Raw genomic sequence first — 15,752 nt, 5'->3', positions numbered from 1 at the left:
ATATGTAGCAAGAGCGGTGAATTGCAAATTTTGAGATACCAATGTTCCGACTACGCCACCCGGGAAACCTTTAACTAAGACACACAGGTCCAATAGTCGTGGGTGGGGTGAGAAAGATACAAACAATGAATTATAAAAAATTCTATTCTATTATAATAATAAATAGAAAACATGTATGACAGTAAACAAAAAAAAATACAAAATCACATCAATAAGGGGAGCTCGCCTTCAGGAAGTCAAGAGGTCAACCCACACTATATAAAAATACACTCGTGAAAACACCACAAAAATTCTCAGAGCAAATAGTGTAAACTACACACATTCCGGCGCAAGCTCCCACTTTATAGAAGTGAATAAATACAACACTAAATTAAACAAATCAAAACATTAACAAAAAAACATAACTAACACTGGTCGATACGTCACACCGACAACCACTCCTGCATGCCAATAAACGTTGTTGGCAGGGCTGAATCCAGATTATACGCCTCCCAGCCCGAGCCCCGGAATGGATGCAGTCCAATAAAGGGTGAAGATGTGCCACTAGACGAATCCACACACACACACGAAAGAAACAACCTCCAGGCAAAGCAGCAATGTAGTTTATCTGCCAAACAAAGATACAATTTAATACAAGAAAATAATTTTAACAAGTAAAAACAACAATACTGTGCAGCAAACTAAACACACAAACAATTAATCTCCCTTTAACCGCATTAGGTTTCCCCAACGCCAAAATAACCCACCTGTAGCTGCTGCGAATACTGCAACATACAGCCATCTGGGAACCAGCTAAAAGCGGATCCTGCAGTAATAGATGCCATTATAAGTGATTCAAAGTTAACTGATGATTTACATACCACCAAATCACTTACGGCTCGTTCACAACACGCAAAGCCAAGGGTAATGAATGACGCGCAGCCACCCTCCGCTCATTCACAAAGAGCGCTTCCATACAGGGCATGACGTAAATGACAACGTTTTCAGGTGCTTCACCACTAGGATTCTTATATCCTACAAACCCGGCTCCCATTGGTTTGTAGATTTGTGTAGCACCAACCAATGAGCAACCACGAAATCATAACATGATCCGATTGGTCCACAGATTTAACCGAAACAAACCAATAGGTGAGGCTACACACCACCACACATAGTTGTGTTTGACATGAAAACGTCTCGGGTTACGTATGTAACTGTTGTTCCCTAAGAAAGGAACGAGACGCTGCGTCTCCCTTGCCATACTTCCTGCGTTTCTGTAACGCAATCTTTGGCAATATTTCAAATAGCGGGATACTTCCTGCTCCCGCATCACCCTGTCTTTGTCATTAAGCCTCACCATTGGTTGAATTTGATATATAACTGCAATAGTTTGTATTTAATATCAGTACGGTTAATATATACATCTGTTTGTGTGTCTATCTGTATCCACCAGAATCTGATCTCCATGAGGATCCTTTACTTCAGCTGATTTCTCTTCAAAAGGCTTCAGGCTGCTGGGAACTGAACGCTGCTTTGGCTCGAGTGTTTGGAAAGACTGAAGATGAGCTGACCAATCAGAAACCGGCACAGGTGTGACATATGATTCAACATGATGAAATAATGAAAGATGATAATAAATGCATGTGTACGGTGTGTGTATTTGTGTGTACAGGTGGATGGGTCAGTGTGGGCCACTCTTCTGTCTCTCATCTGGTTATACGGCTATAAAATACAGCAACAGATTGAGTGGCAGTTTGTGGCCATGAAGGCGGCGTCATGGATCGGCTCTCAGAACGGTGAGATCTCCAAACCAGACGACATTCATCAGCAGATAAAGAGACGTTTGGTCAAGTATTAAACTAAAGTGATGTGTGTGTTTGTGTGTGTTTCAGTGGTCAGTCTGTCTCAGTGGGTGTGTGATGGGAATCATCTACTGGGATGTCAAGTGAAAGAAGAAACTTTGGGAATCTGAAGAAGACTTCAGATTCTACTTCCTGTGATGTCAAAAGGCCAAACTGCTATTATAAAATTGAAACTTTCTTAATAAAAAAAAAATCTAAATAAAAAAGATAATTCTTTTTTTGACCTTTGACTAGTTTTATGTTAGTCATTACAGCTGTTGGATACAAAGACTTACACAGAATCGTATTTATCTTAATTATTTGAAAATGTTTACCCCCCCCTCCCTTTTTTTAGCTATTCCCCTCATTTATTTATTTATTTATATTCATGAAGAATATGTCAATCTGATTAACATCTAAGAGCCCTATTTTAACTATCTAAGCCCATGGTCTAAAGCGCACAACACACAGTCTAAAAGGGCGTGTCCTAATCCACTTTTGCTAATTGATTGACAGGAAAAATATTCTAGGCACCTGCCGCCAGGTGTATGATAGGCCCAAAGACTTACAATTGTATTTATCCCAATGACAATCATTGCTTCTTTAGTTGTTGTTTTTAGCTAAAAATATGTCAATCTGATTAACCTCTAAAACTTCAGTGATGTAAAAATATAGAGGACAAGTATAGATTGACATTTTATGACATTTCTTATTTAAATAAACATTAATTTATAATATGAATACCAATAATGATTAACTAGATAGTCATAAAAAGCTAGTCTGTATCATTTTTTAAATTATTCTGAGGTTTTATCTGTTAAATAGTTTGTGTCATTCTTCACAGTATGGCTATTTTATTCATTTTCTTTCTTTTCCTTGTTATTATTTGTACATTATTATATTTTCAACGTTTTTATCATCGTGTGTTTGTGTGTGTATTTCTACACTATCTATCTTGTTATTTGTGTATTTCTTAGGGTAAGTACAAAGTGAAACTACTGTGAATATTAGCTCTGCTCATGAATATTAATTAGGCTAATGGTTACCTTCATTGATGCTATTGGTTCTCTTCAGTGACGATCCGCCCACATGATCGACTACTTAACGCGTCTCTGGGATTTAAACGTCATTTTTTTTATCGTTTCCCGTCTTTCTCACAGTTATTTTCCCGCTCTGATTTATTCATTTAAATCAGTTGATGGTGTTTGTCACTGAGGATTTTTAACTACTAAGGTTCGTGTTTGTTCGTGTATATATTTTACAGTACTAATGTGAGGTAATCATGTGTTTAATGTAATAAAAACATGTACTTCTCTAGGCTGCAGTTTGAATTTACAGTAACCTGAAGTGAAGTCAGAATGATGAACTTTGGTCTCGTGACTAAAGAAAAACAGCCAGGTATAAACTCACCTGTTTACTTTAACTCACCTGTTTAAATTAAAGCTTTAATAAACTTCATAATTTGCTTCATAGAGAAAATATAATTTTTCGCTGTTTTAATGCTTGCTTCATTGTGGGCTAAATTAATTATTAATGAATTATACCATCATTGGGCGCGGTGGTGGATTAACTGGATACAAAGATGATAGTTCAATGTCCATTTCTTAATGTTTATATCTAGATTCACAGCTAAAGGGGGCCCAGAATCATTATGTGGTCTGACTGAGGTGAAATATTCTACAAAAATGCGTTCCTAATTTAATTAATTTAAATGTTGGTAACACTTTAAAATAAGATTGTATCTGTTATCAATTAGTTAATGCATTAGCTAAAATTAACTAACGATGATAAATACTTCTACATCATTTATGCATTTTAGTTCGTTAATTTCGCCATTTAGGCTATTAATCCTATACTAATTGTATCTGTTAATGTTATACTAAAGTTACTGTAACTGTAAATGCACCATGAATTGACATTAAATAACATTAATAAGTTGTTGATAAACTATATTGTTTTATGTTTGTTCATGTTAGTTCGAGGTCAAGGTCTAGCACCTTTAAAGAACACAAAGGTTGACCAAAGTGCTTCACAAGCAAACAACAATGCAAAAACTTATATAAGAATATAAAAACAATAATTATATCAAAACACAGTAATTTATATATTGTAACACTACAGCCTCTAGCATTTAAAAAATACATACAATATAAAAAACTATTTATGAGTAGTCCTGAGAAAAGAGATAAGTTTTCAGTTAATAGTTTTCATAGTTAATGCATTTACCAATGTTTACTAATACAACCTTATTGTAAAATGTTACCAATATGTTTAGTTGAAATTATGTGCTTTCAATTCAATTAAAAAAATAATAAAACAAAAATGTTGATTACAGCATTACATTTAGATCTGCTTATATTGCATCAAAGGTTTCTTTTTACTTCAGTGTTTTTGCAGTGTTGATCATTACAGCAAATTAACAGATGTGACGGTTGTTGAGCACATGATTTTTTCATTCATGTGTAAAATAGCAATAAAATCATTAATAAACGGTTCTTTTTTTGTATGTGTAGTCTATAAAATATTTTGATGGTTAATTGACGTATATGTATATAAAGTTGTTGTGTTTGTTTATTTGTCAGTTCCTCTGAAGAGCATCAGTGTTGAGGTGCAGGTGAAGAGTCATGTAGCTACAGTCACCTCCACTCTGCAGTATGTGAATGAGGAAGAGCGCCACCTGGAGGCCTTGTTTGTGTTTCCTCTGCCTGCTGATGCTGCTGTCTGTCACTTCAGTGCCAAGATCGGAGATCAGGAGATTGTGGCAGAGGTTCAATAGAGACAAACTGTGAGTCTCTCACATCCTTCAAAATACAACATGATGAAGATGTGTGTTTTGACTGAACAACTGAATTTTTTTTGTTGGCATTCAGTGCTTTGAACTCTCTCTGTCTGTGTTTCAGGCGAGGTATTGGTATGATGATGCTGTGAGTTCAGGTCAGCAGGCGTTTCTGTTGGAAGAGAGTAAAGAAAGTTCTGATGTGTTCAGTCTGAGTGTTGGGAGTCTGTCACCGGGTCAGAACGCTGACATCACCATCACATACATCACTGAACTCTCTGTGCAGGCCGACCACTCGCTGCGCTTCTGTCTGCCTGCTGTACTCAACCCCAGATACACACCAGCAGGTACTGCACTTCAACAGCTCTAAACACTTTACTGTAATACCGCACATTTACAGTAACACACAAGATTAACAGTAATATTGCACATTTACAGCAAAACACAACATTTAAAGTAATATCACACATTTACAGTAATACACAATATTTACAGTAATAAGTGAGTTTAAAGATTGTTTTTATAACACACTCTCTGTGTCGTCGTCAGGTTCAGATGCTGGAATAGTTTCAGAGATTTCGTCATGTGACTCTGTTCCCTACACTTTGACTCTTAGTGTTCATGTGAGCTCTCCAAACCCCATCTCCAAACTAGAGTCCAACTGTACTCTGGATCCTCTTGTGTTCCTCAACTCTGATCACACTCAGGCAACAGTACTGTGGGCTTAATACAGTTTATATGTGTGTGTTTTACAGAGATAATGTTGTTTAAGCCTGTAATAATGTATTTGTGTCTTTGTGTTTTAGGTGAATCTGAGTTCTGGTCACAAGTTTGATAAAGATGTTGAGTTGTTTCTGTACTATCAGAATACCCATCAGCCCACTGCTATAGTGGAGGCAGGAGTGACCACTGCAAAACCAGGTACAGACTACATCAATCTGATATAAACTCAACATTTTTTTTATTCATACCTTAAAACACAATACAATTAATTACCTTCACATCAGTCATTGATCTCTTTCTCTGTTTCAGGTTCTCTGATGAGTGACCCAGTGGTGATGATAAGTTTGTACCCAGAATTCCCAGAGAAAGTGATGTCATCATTAGCATCTCAAGGGGAGTTTATTTTTGTGATTGACAGATCAGGCAGTATGATCTCAATGATGCATCATGGGACAGGAGCACAGAGGCGTATAAAAAGCGCAAAGGTATGAGTTTTTAAAGTGTTATACATTTTTTTTACCAATATTTGAATCTTTCTAAACGCAATTAAAAAAGACATTTTAATCTCTGTACACACTGTCTGTCTGCAGGAAACTCTGCTGTTACTGTTGAAGAGTCTGCCCATGGGCTGTTACTTTAATATCTATGGATTTGGTTCTCATTTTGAGTCCTTCTTCCCGTTAGTGACTAGAATCTAAATCATCTATAGTTGTTATTTTGTTATATTCATCTTGTGAGAGGATTTTAATGTTTGTGTCATTGCAGTCAGAGTGTTGTGTACAATCAGGACACAATGGATCAGGCACTAATAAAAGTCAATGAAATGACAGCAAACATGGGCGGCACAAAGATTTTACAGCCCCTAGAACACATCTACAGTCAACCCTGTTACCCTGAACACCCCAGACAGGTGCATCACCTTAAAATACATCAATTCATACAGGAAACCAAACCTGAAGCATTTCAAAAGATTGGAGTTTTCCAAATTTGTCAGGCTGTAAGATGTTTTCTCTCTGCAGTTGTTTGTCTTCACTGATGGAGAGGTGAGGAACACTAAAGAGGTTCTGGATCTTGTGAAACTTCATGCTAAATCTCACAGGTACATTTCTCTTTATTTACATTTCCACTTAATAGCTCATGACAGTAAATTATTGAAGATTTGAGCAATGATTTTTATCTTTAGGTGTTTCTCATTCGGGATTGGTGAGGGTGCAAGCTCCGCCCTCATCACAGGAATGGCCAAAGAGGGATCTGGACACGCCCAGTTCATCACAGGCACAGACCGCATGCAACCCAAAGTGAGACTATAGATGAGTTTTAGTTTGAAACAAGAGATGATGTAAATGTAGAGGGTTTGAATCTGTATGACATTGTTTTATTTCTCTTCAAATGTTATCAGGTGATGGAGTCTCTCAGGTTTGCTCTTCAGCCTGCAGTGAACAAGATCTCAGTACAGTGGAAAGTACCAGATGGCATTACTGTTGACACGCTGTCTCCACCCATCAATGCGATCTTCCAGGGTCAAAGGTCACTCATTTATGCCCAACTTAAAGGACAGGTGAGAACTTTCAGCTTGAGGTTTTTCATTTTATCTTCTGGTCATGGGTTTGTAGATAAATAGTTTTCTGTGTCATAGAGTTCAGAAAGCTCTGAAGGATCAGTGATAGTTCAATACAACCTGAAAGATCAACCAGTAACAAACCAGCTTCACTTCTGCCTTAAACCAACTGAGGATACTGGGTAACATAAACAAAGCACAGATTCATCCTGATTCAGACTCATTCAACAAACTTAAACTTTTAGTCGATGTTTCTGCAGGTTGTCCATCCATCGTCTGGCGGCCCGGTCTCTGATTCGCTGTCTGGAGCAGGAGGAGAGGACAGGAGATGTAGATGTGGAGAATATAAAGAGGAGGATGGTGGAGATCAGTGTTGAAGCAGGAGTGAGCAGTGTTCATACAGCCTTCATTGCCATTAATAAAAACAACAGAGAGGCTGTAAAAGGACCTCTGATACAGAGAAGAGTACCAACACAAGGTTTGTCATCTAATGGTTCAAATGACAGTTTTCATTTAATGTTTTTTACCTTTTACAAAACACATGTTTTTATTTTAATAATTTTAGATGTAAGGATTATATTACATTCATTCCTATGGATCCAAACAGGGATAAATTTAGAAGCCACCAAACACTTCCATGTTTTTCCTATTTAAAGACTATTACATGAGTAGTTGCACGAGTAAGTATGCTGGCTCAAAATAAAACTTGGTAAATTGGAAAAACATGGAAGTGTTTGGTGGCTGCCATGTCATGATATCTTTGGAACTGTCGGCCGAGAGGTCATATATTTCTAAAAACTAAATTAAAAACTACATATGAAGTTTTTTGGTGTGTTTTAGGGATGCGCCGGCCAATAATGGCTCAATCAAGCAAGAGAAACACACAATCACTGTACAGATATTTTCTGCTTTGTTTATTTGTTGTGTTTGTATAATTGTGTTATTTCTCATGGTTCAGCAGTAAGTGTTTATTTGTGTTTTAGGTTTAGAGTGCGTGTCCACGATGGCTAAATGTGCAAGTAAGAGAAACAGACAGTCACTGCACAGAAATTTGCTGCTTTGTTTGTTTCTTTGTTGTGTTTGTATTATTATATTTGTGTTATTTCTCAATGCTGACATGGTTTAGCAGTGTTTGATAGTAATTGGTTGTTTGTGTTTTAGTGGGGCCCGTGCTGAGCAGGTCTATGCCCATGATGGCTAATGCATGTGCAAGTAAGAAAAACAGACAGTCACTGTACAGAGATTTTCTCATTTATTATTTAATGAGTTGTTGTGTTGAGGGTTTAGGAGTGATATTTAAGAAGCTGTTTTATTTGTAGGAGACATGAGCGCAGGAATTCCCGTCAGGGGTTATTCCAAAGCAAAGATGTTAAATACAAGAAGGAAGTTTTTGAAAATATGCATACATACCCTTGTGAAAAATTAGCGTACTTAAGTGTATTGAAAGCATACTTTTTGTGTGCTTAAAATAATAAAAGTATAATTTTCGAAAAGTGCACTTGCTGATAATATAATATAATACAAATTAAAGACCACTTAAGCGTACTTAAATGGAATACACTTTAATTACACTATTTATTAACACACTTAAGTGCACTTTTTACAACTGCACTTTGTAATAATATGTATTTAATTTTAACTTATAGTAAGTACACTTTCATCATAATATTTATAATCACACTTAAGTGCACTTTTAAAAATGCACTTTATAATAATATCTTATTAATTTGAACTTATAGTAAGTACACTTTCATCATAATATTTCACTAACACACTTAAGGACACTTTTTAAAAATGCACTTTTTAATAATATCTAATTAATTTGAACTTATAGTAAGTACGCTTTCATTATAATATTTATAAACACAATTAAGTGCACTTTTAAAATGCACTTTGTAATAATATCTAATTAATTTGAACTTACAGTAAGTACACTTTCATCATAATATTTCACTAACACACTTAAGGACACTTTTTAAAAATGCACTTTGTAATAATATCTAATTAATTTGAACTTATAGTAAGTACACTTTCATCACAATATTTCACTAACACACTTAAGGACACTTTTTAAAAATGCACTTTGTAATAATATCTAAATAATTTTAAATTATAGTAAGTACACTTTCATCATAATATTTATAAACACACTTAAGTGCACTTTTAAAAATGCACTTTGTATTAATGTCTAATTAAGCTTAACTTAAAGAAAGTACACTTTCAACATAATATTTATAAACACACTTAAGTGCACTTTTAAAAATGCACTTTTTAATACTGTCTAATTAAGCTTAACTCATAGTAAGTACACTTTCATCAACATATTTCTTAACATACTTAAGTACACTTTTTAAAAATGCACTTTGTCTAATTTAGTATTACTTAAATGTAACCCTGGTTAAATAATTAAATATTATTATTTTAAAAGTGTGCTTAAAAATAATAGAGACCATTCATACATCTACATTTATTTTATAAATGAGGAAATACATGTGAATAATTCAATCTGAATTATAAATCTGAAATGAGTAAACCAATCGGAGTGTTTAATTATAAGCTCCGCCCGTTTTTTGCTTTCGGATCGCGTCTCAGTTCAGAGGAGAGATGCAGAGCGACAGAGACACTCTATCTAACGCGAGAGTGTTTAATTTGATTAAATATGACTCCTAAGTTCATATAAACTGAAGAAATCAGAATTTAACTTGCATATATTCAATGATACAGCGTGGTTGTGTGGATTGAGCACTTTTTGAGCTTTCATTTTGACCTGGTGAGTTATTTATAATTACCAATGTTATAATTACCCTTAAAAACGAATGTCAACACTTTAAATGTCATATCATTTTATTTGTTTAATCCATACGAGACAAAATGGTGTTATATTGTGATGTTATATGGGTTGGATTGTTCATTGCAGTGTGATTATGTAAAACCACATGGTGCGTTGTGTTCACTGCTGTTCGCTGACGCCATTTTGGTTGCACGTGCCTGTGAAAGACAAAAAGAGAGAGAAACACGTGAATGGACAGGTATTTGTCTAAATTGTCATTTATTATGATGATGGCACTTATGTATGTATTTTATTTGTTTCCTGTATTGTGTACAATTGTTCATCATTATTGATACACAATATTGAATGTTTTTTCCTTTCGTATGAACATTCCTTGAGCTGGATTTTCCTAATTGATGGCGAGCCTCCCATTTCGACCTGATTGGATCACGAATCTAGAGGAAAGGACAAATTTCTATTTTAAATATTTTTCTTCAGACAAGTAAGAGGATACATTTCAGAAACTGTTTCCTTATTTTGTTTGTTTACTTCATTGAACTGAAACATTTCAGAAGCACAAATCTGATAATTTAAGACTGATCAATACTCCAATTGATAAGAACTTTGAACTTGAATACGGATTTCAGTGTGTTACATATATAATTTGTACCATCTTTGTACATTGATTGTGACTGTGATTTCTGTAAATGAGAAGTAATTTAGAGGGTGCACCCATAGTATATATCCCCCTTCTTCGGATCTTGCCCTGGAGGTCCGGAGCGCTGCAGAGTTTGGCTCCAGCCCTGATCAAACACACCTGAGCAAGCTAATCAAGGTCTTCATGATCACTAGAAAATCACAGGTGGGTAAGTTTGATTAGGGTTGGAGCTAAACTCTGTAGTGCTCTGGACCTCCAGGGTAAGATTTGAGGAACCCTGGTATATATAGGTAATTGTATTTTCATTGTTGTTTACTATTTTTTTGTGATTAAGGAAAGAAAAAGAAAGGTTTCTCAAAACTCAAAGTAAAATAATTTATTAATCAACTTACCTTCTGTCTCTGCTTGTTGCTCACTATCACTGCTACCTCCTCCTTCGTACCATGCACCCTTCTGATCTTATTATTATGCCTGGTCCATAAGTAAGTGAGTTAATACCCGCTACATAAAGAAAGTACACTTTCATGGCAATATTTCTAAACGCATTTAATAAATGATCATTAGACTGATGTGACCTACCAAAGACTTGTTAATTTAAAGTTCATGCAGTTCTTTTTTAGTTGTCTGTTAAAATGTTAAAAAATAATAACTTTGAGTTTATTTTTTTCTAAGGGATGTAATTATTCAATATTGATAGTTGTTTGATTCCAATTTAACAATATTAAAATGAGTTTTTTTTGTTTGGACATATACAACTCATAATTAATTTATTAAATGTACTTTTGCAAAACAAAAAATCTGACTACCAAACTGTTTTATTGTCAGTGTAAGCATTGTGGTTTTTGTTTGTTTGCAATGCATTAAACTGAAATGAATACATATTTAATTAACTTTTTGTTTTGATTTGTTTTTCAGTATTTTGAGAAGTACATAACCATATTTCACATACAATTGAAGTAGTTAATGTACATACTGTAGAGAGATCATTGAAATCACTTCACTGCACTGAAATCACAGTTCAACTGATTGAATTTAATTTTGTATATTTGAATTTATTTGGCAAACTTGTATTTGAAACATTACATTTAATGAGTAATTAAATGTACTGTTAATATACATTAACTTATTTTTAATTTCACATTAATTGCTTGACAGTAGATTGAACAGTGCACTTTAAGTATATTATAAAAACACTAGAAGTAATTATGAAAGTAAATATAAAGTTGTAATAAAGTACCAATTAAGTTGTTCCAAAAAATCACTCTTAATGGCAACTTATTAAATTTTATTTCAACTCAATATATCATGTATTTGAAATTAATTGCATTTAATGTGCATTCAGTGCGCTGAAAAGATTGCATTTAATTCACACTTAAGAGTATTGTAAAGAGACATTAAAGTGCATTTTAAATCATATTAATTGCATGTTATTATATTGTGTAGTGCACTTTAAGTATATTTTAAAAACACTACAAGCAATTATGAAAGTAGATATAAAGTTGTAATAAAGTACCAATTAAGTTGTTCCAAAAAATCACTCTTAATGGCAACTTATTACATTTTATTTCAACTTAATATATGATATATGTGAAATTAATTACACTTAATGTGCATTCAGTGCGCCGAAAAGATGGCATTTAATTCACACTTAAGTGTATATACTTAAAGTGTATTATTTATGTAATAAGTACACTTTATAAAAGTACACTTAAGCACACTTTTTTTTCACAAGGGTAGATACAGGTCATTGAAAGTGCTTGAATCTATTTTATGTAAGAAATTTTCTAGAAAAAAATCCATATTATTCCCTGTGTAGTGTAAGATAATATCATAAATATTCTAGACTTTTAAGCACACGTGCTAAACTGTTAACTTTAAATGCTTATATCTTCTGTATGTGAATGTTGATTGATACCAAAATGATTTTTTGCATAGTTGTGTTTGACACATGAAAACGTATCGGGTTACGTATGTAACTGTTGTTCCCTGAGAAGGGAACGAGACGCTGCGTCTCCCTTACCATACTTCCTGCGTTTCTGTAACGCCGTTTTTGGCAATATTTCAGATAGCGATTTACTCCCTGGCTCCCGCATCACCCTGTCTTTGTCATTAAGCCTCACCATTGGTTGAATTTGATATATAACTGCAATAGTTTTGTATTTAATATCAGTACGGTTAATTTATACATCTGTATGTGTGTCTGTCTGTATCCACCAGAATCTGATCTCCATGAGGATCTTTTACTTCAGCTGATTTCTCTTCAAAAGGCTTCAGGCTGCTGGGAACTGAATGCTGCTTTGGCTCGAGTGTTTGGAAAGACTGAAGATGAGCTGACCAATCAGAAACCAGCACAGGTGTGACATATGATTCAACATGATGAAATAATGAAAGATGATAATAAATGCATGTGTACGGTGTGTGTATTTGTGTTTACAGGTGGATGGGTCAGTGTGGGCCACTCTTCTGTCTCTCATCTGGTTATACGGCTATAAAATACAGCAACAGATTGAGTGGCAGTTTGTGGCCATGAAGGCGGCGTCATGGATCGGCTCTCAGAACGGTGAGATCTCCAAACCAGACGACATTCATCAGCAGATAAGGAGACGTTTGGTCAACTATTAAACTAAAGTGATGTATGTGTTTGTGTGTGTTTCAGTGGTCAGTCTGTCTCAGTGTGTGTGTGATGGGAATCATCTACTGGGATGTCAGGTGAAAGAAGAGACTTTGGGTATCTGAAGACATACATTTACATTTCAGTACGGACTTAAGTATTTCTACTTCCTGTGCTGTCAGAAGACCAAACTGCTTATATAGTCGTGTTTTATATCATTTAGTTGATATTATTTGCTGTCAAATGGAATCACATTTGCTCAAAAATTTAAATGATCCCGTAAGGAAAAATATTAATATATATTCATCCGTTTGGCCCAATGGCGGAAACCAACCGGCATGACAAAGGGTCCTGAGCATTTTGTCCTTTCTGGTGCTTGCATATGACGATTTAACTATTTTTTGCTATTCTGAAATAAAATTGACACTTTCTAAATAAATTAAAAGCATCTCAATAAAAAAGACATTTCTTCTGTTTTGTTGTTGTTGTTGTTATTGTTTACCTTTGATCATTTTGACCATGATAGTCATTACAGCTATTGGACACAAAGACTTACACAGAATCTTATTTATCTTAATGGCAATTATTTGAAAATGTTTACCCTCTTTGCTTCTTTTTTTTTCTTCTTTTTGAGGCAGGTATTCACATCGATTATGAAAAATATGTCAAAATATATGATTTATAACATGTAAGGTTTCAGTGATGTAAAAATGTAAACAACAAATATAGATTGACATTTCATGACATTTATTATATAAATAAGCATTAACTTAAAATCTGAGTACCAATAATGATCCACTAGATGGATTTTTTTATATTTTGTACATCATTTTTATCATCTTGTTTATATAGATTAAAGCGTCTATTTATGTATTTCAGGGTAAATACAAAGTGAAACTACTCTGTGAAACTACACTGTGAATATTAGCTCTGCTCATGAATATTAATTAGGCGAATGGTTACCTTCATTGAAGCTATTGGTTCTCTTCAGTGAGGATCCGCCCACAAACAAAGGAATGTTCAAGATCGCAACGTAACGCGTTTCTGGTATTTAAACGTCATTTTTTGGATCGTTTCCCGTCTTTCTCTCGCACTTATCTACAAGCTCTGATTTATTCAGTTTTTGCTGTTTGTCATTGAGGATTTTCAACTACTGAGGTTCGTGTTCAATGTACTTTTACTTTGACGAGAACTGACAGGATTTATAACTTTATGTTTCTAATGTATATATTTACAGTGTTTTTACAGCACTAATGTGAGGTACTAATGTGTGTAATGTAATAACGAGGTTTTAAAAATATGATCTTCTTTAGACCGCAGTTTGTATGTACAGTAACCTAAAGCTTTATTTTCTTGAACAGAGACAGAATGACGACCTGTGGTCTCGTGACTAAAGAAAAACAGCCAGGTATGAACTCACCAGACCTGTTTACTGTCTGTCATTAAAACTATGTTTACATACATCATACATTTGCTTAAATTCCTTCATGATGTTTGTTTTCTTGTCAGTTCCTCTGAAGAGCATCAGAGTTGAGGTGCAGGTGAAGAGTCATGTAGCTACAGTCACCTCCACTCTGCAGTATGTGAATGAGGAAGAGCGCCACCTGGAGGCCTTGTTTGTGTTTCCTCTGCCTGCTGATGCTGCTGTCTGTCACTTCAGTGCCAAGATCGGAGATCAGGAGATTGTAGCAGAAGTTCAAGACAGACAAACTGTGAGTCTAAACACCTACATGCACAAACATACAGGAAAAGACACAACAGAAGCATTTAAACATAATTTGCATTTATTTCCTTATATTTAAATTCTCTCTGTGTTGCAGGCGAGAGATCAGTATGATGATGCTGTGAGTTCGGGTCAGCAGGCGTTTCTGTTGGAAGAGAGTAAAGAAAGTTCTGATGTGTTCAGTTTGAGTATTGGGTGTCTGTCACCGGGTCAGAACGCTGACATCACCATCACATACATCACTGAACTCTCTGTGCAGGCCGACCACTCGCTGCGTTTCTGTCTGCCTGCTGTACTCAACCCCAGATACACACCAGCAGGTACTGCACTTCAACAGCTGTCAACACTTCACTGTAATATCACAGATTTACAGCAGAACACAATATTTACAGTAATACCATACATTTAAAGCAACAGACAATAATCACAGTAATACAGCACATTTACATCAACACACAATATCAACAGTAATACTGTACATTTAAAGCAACACACAATATTCACAGTAATACTGTACATTTAAGCATCACACAATATTTACAGTAATACTGTACATTTTAAACAACAGACAATATTTACAGTAATACTGTACATTTAAAGCATCACATAATATTTACAGTAATACTGTACATTTAAAACAACACATAATATTTACAGTAATACTGTACATTTAAAGGGTCACTTCACCCATTTGCATTAAGCTTTGTATCGTTAGAACCCCAGTCATGTTTTTGTAAGGTCGTGCATCATTTCCTCAGCTCCCGCTGAGACGGGAGAAATAAAGATTTCAGTGTTTCTTCTCTCAATGATGTAAAAATCATAATTTTGCATTATTTAAAGCAGGAAGTCCAATATCTTTGTTGAGGGGGTGAGACTACAAACACCACATTTTCTCGGTCAAATGGGCACCAAATTCGAAATGTATGTTACATTTCGACTACAAATATGATGCACTTTCAATAAAGATTGTTTTTATGGGTGAAATGCTGCTTTAAAGCAACACACAATATTCACAGTAATATCGTACATTTAAAGCAAACACAATATTTACAGTAATAATGAACATTTAAAGCATCACACAATATTTACAGTAATAATGCACATTTAAAGCAA

General features: G+C 34.8%; 1 protein-coding gene, 1 long non-coding RNA gene and 1 pseudogene across 5 annotated transcripts in view; all 3 read left to right on the top strand.

The window, feature by feature from the left end:
• The window catches only part of LOC141349080 (von Willebrand factor A domain-containing protein 5A-like), a 29,785-nt gene that overhangs the window by 9,126 nt on the left and 4,907 nt on the right, over positions 1–15,752 (top strand). For 2 of the 4 annotated variants that reach the window (XM_073868909.1, XM_073868908.1), the window contains exons 3-4: positions 14,426–14,628; positions 14,737–14,959. The exons of 1 other annotated variant lie outside the window; for it this stretch is intronic. In XM_073868909.1, coding sequence (XP_073725010.1) covers positions 14,426–14,628; positions 14,737–14,959 — 426 coding nt within the window. Of the gene's footprint in view, positions 1–13,897; positions 14,075–14,277; positions 14,325–14,425; positions 14,629–14,736; positions 14,960–15,752 lie in introns of those variants that run through there. One more of the 4 variants, XM_073868907.1, reaches the window with a different exon arrangement.
• Positions 1,959–13,390, top strand: LOC141364349 (von Willebrand factor A domain-containing protein 5A-like; annotated as a pseudogene).
• On the top strand, positions 9,378–11,184 carry LOC129444147 (uncharacterized). The gene is made up of 2 exons (XR_012370113.1): positions 9,378–9,647; positions 9,795–11,184. It is a non-coding gene; the product is annotated as an uncharacterized lncRNA (long non-coding RNA).

Source organism: Misgurnus anguillicaudatus, chromosome 6, assembly GCF_027580225.2.
Source record: "Misgurnus anguillicaudatus chromosome 6, ASM2758022v2, whole genome shotgun sequence".
In the NCBI taxonomy this organism is placed as follows: Eukaryota; Metazoa; Chordata; class Actinopteri; order Cypriniformes; family Cobitidae; genus Misgurnus; species Misgurnus anguillicaudatus.
The sequence above is the reverse complement of the archived record's forward strand: the minus strand, read 5'-3'. Positions and strand labels throughout refer to the sequence as shown.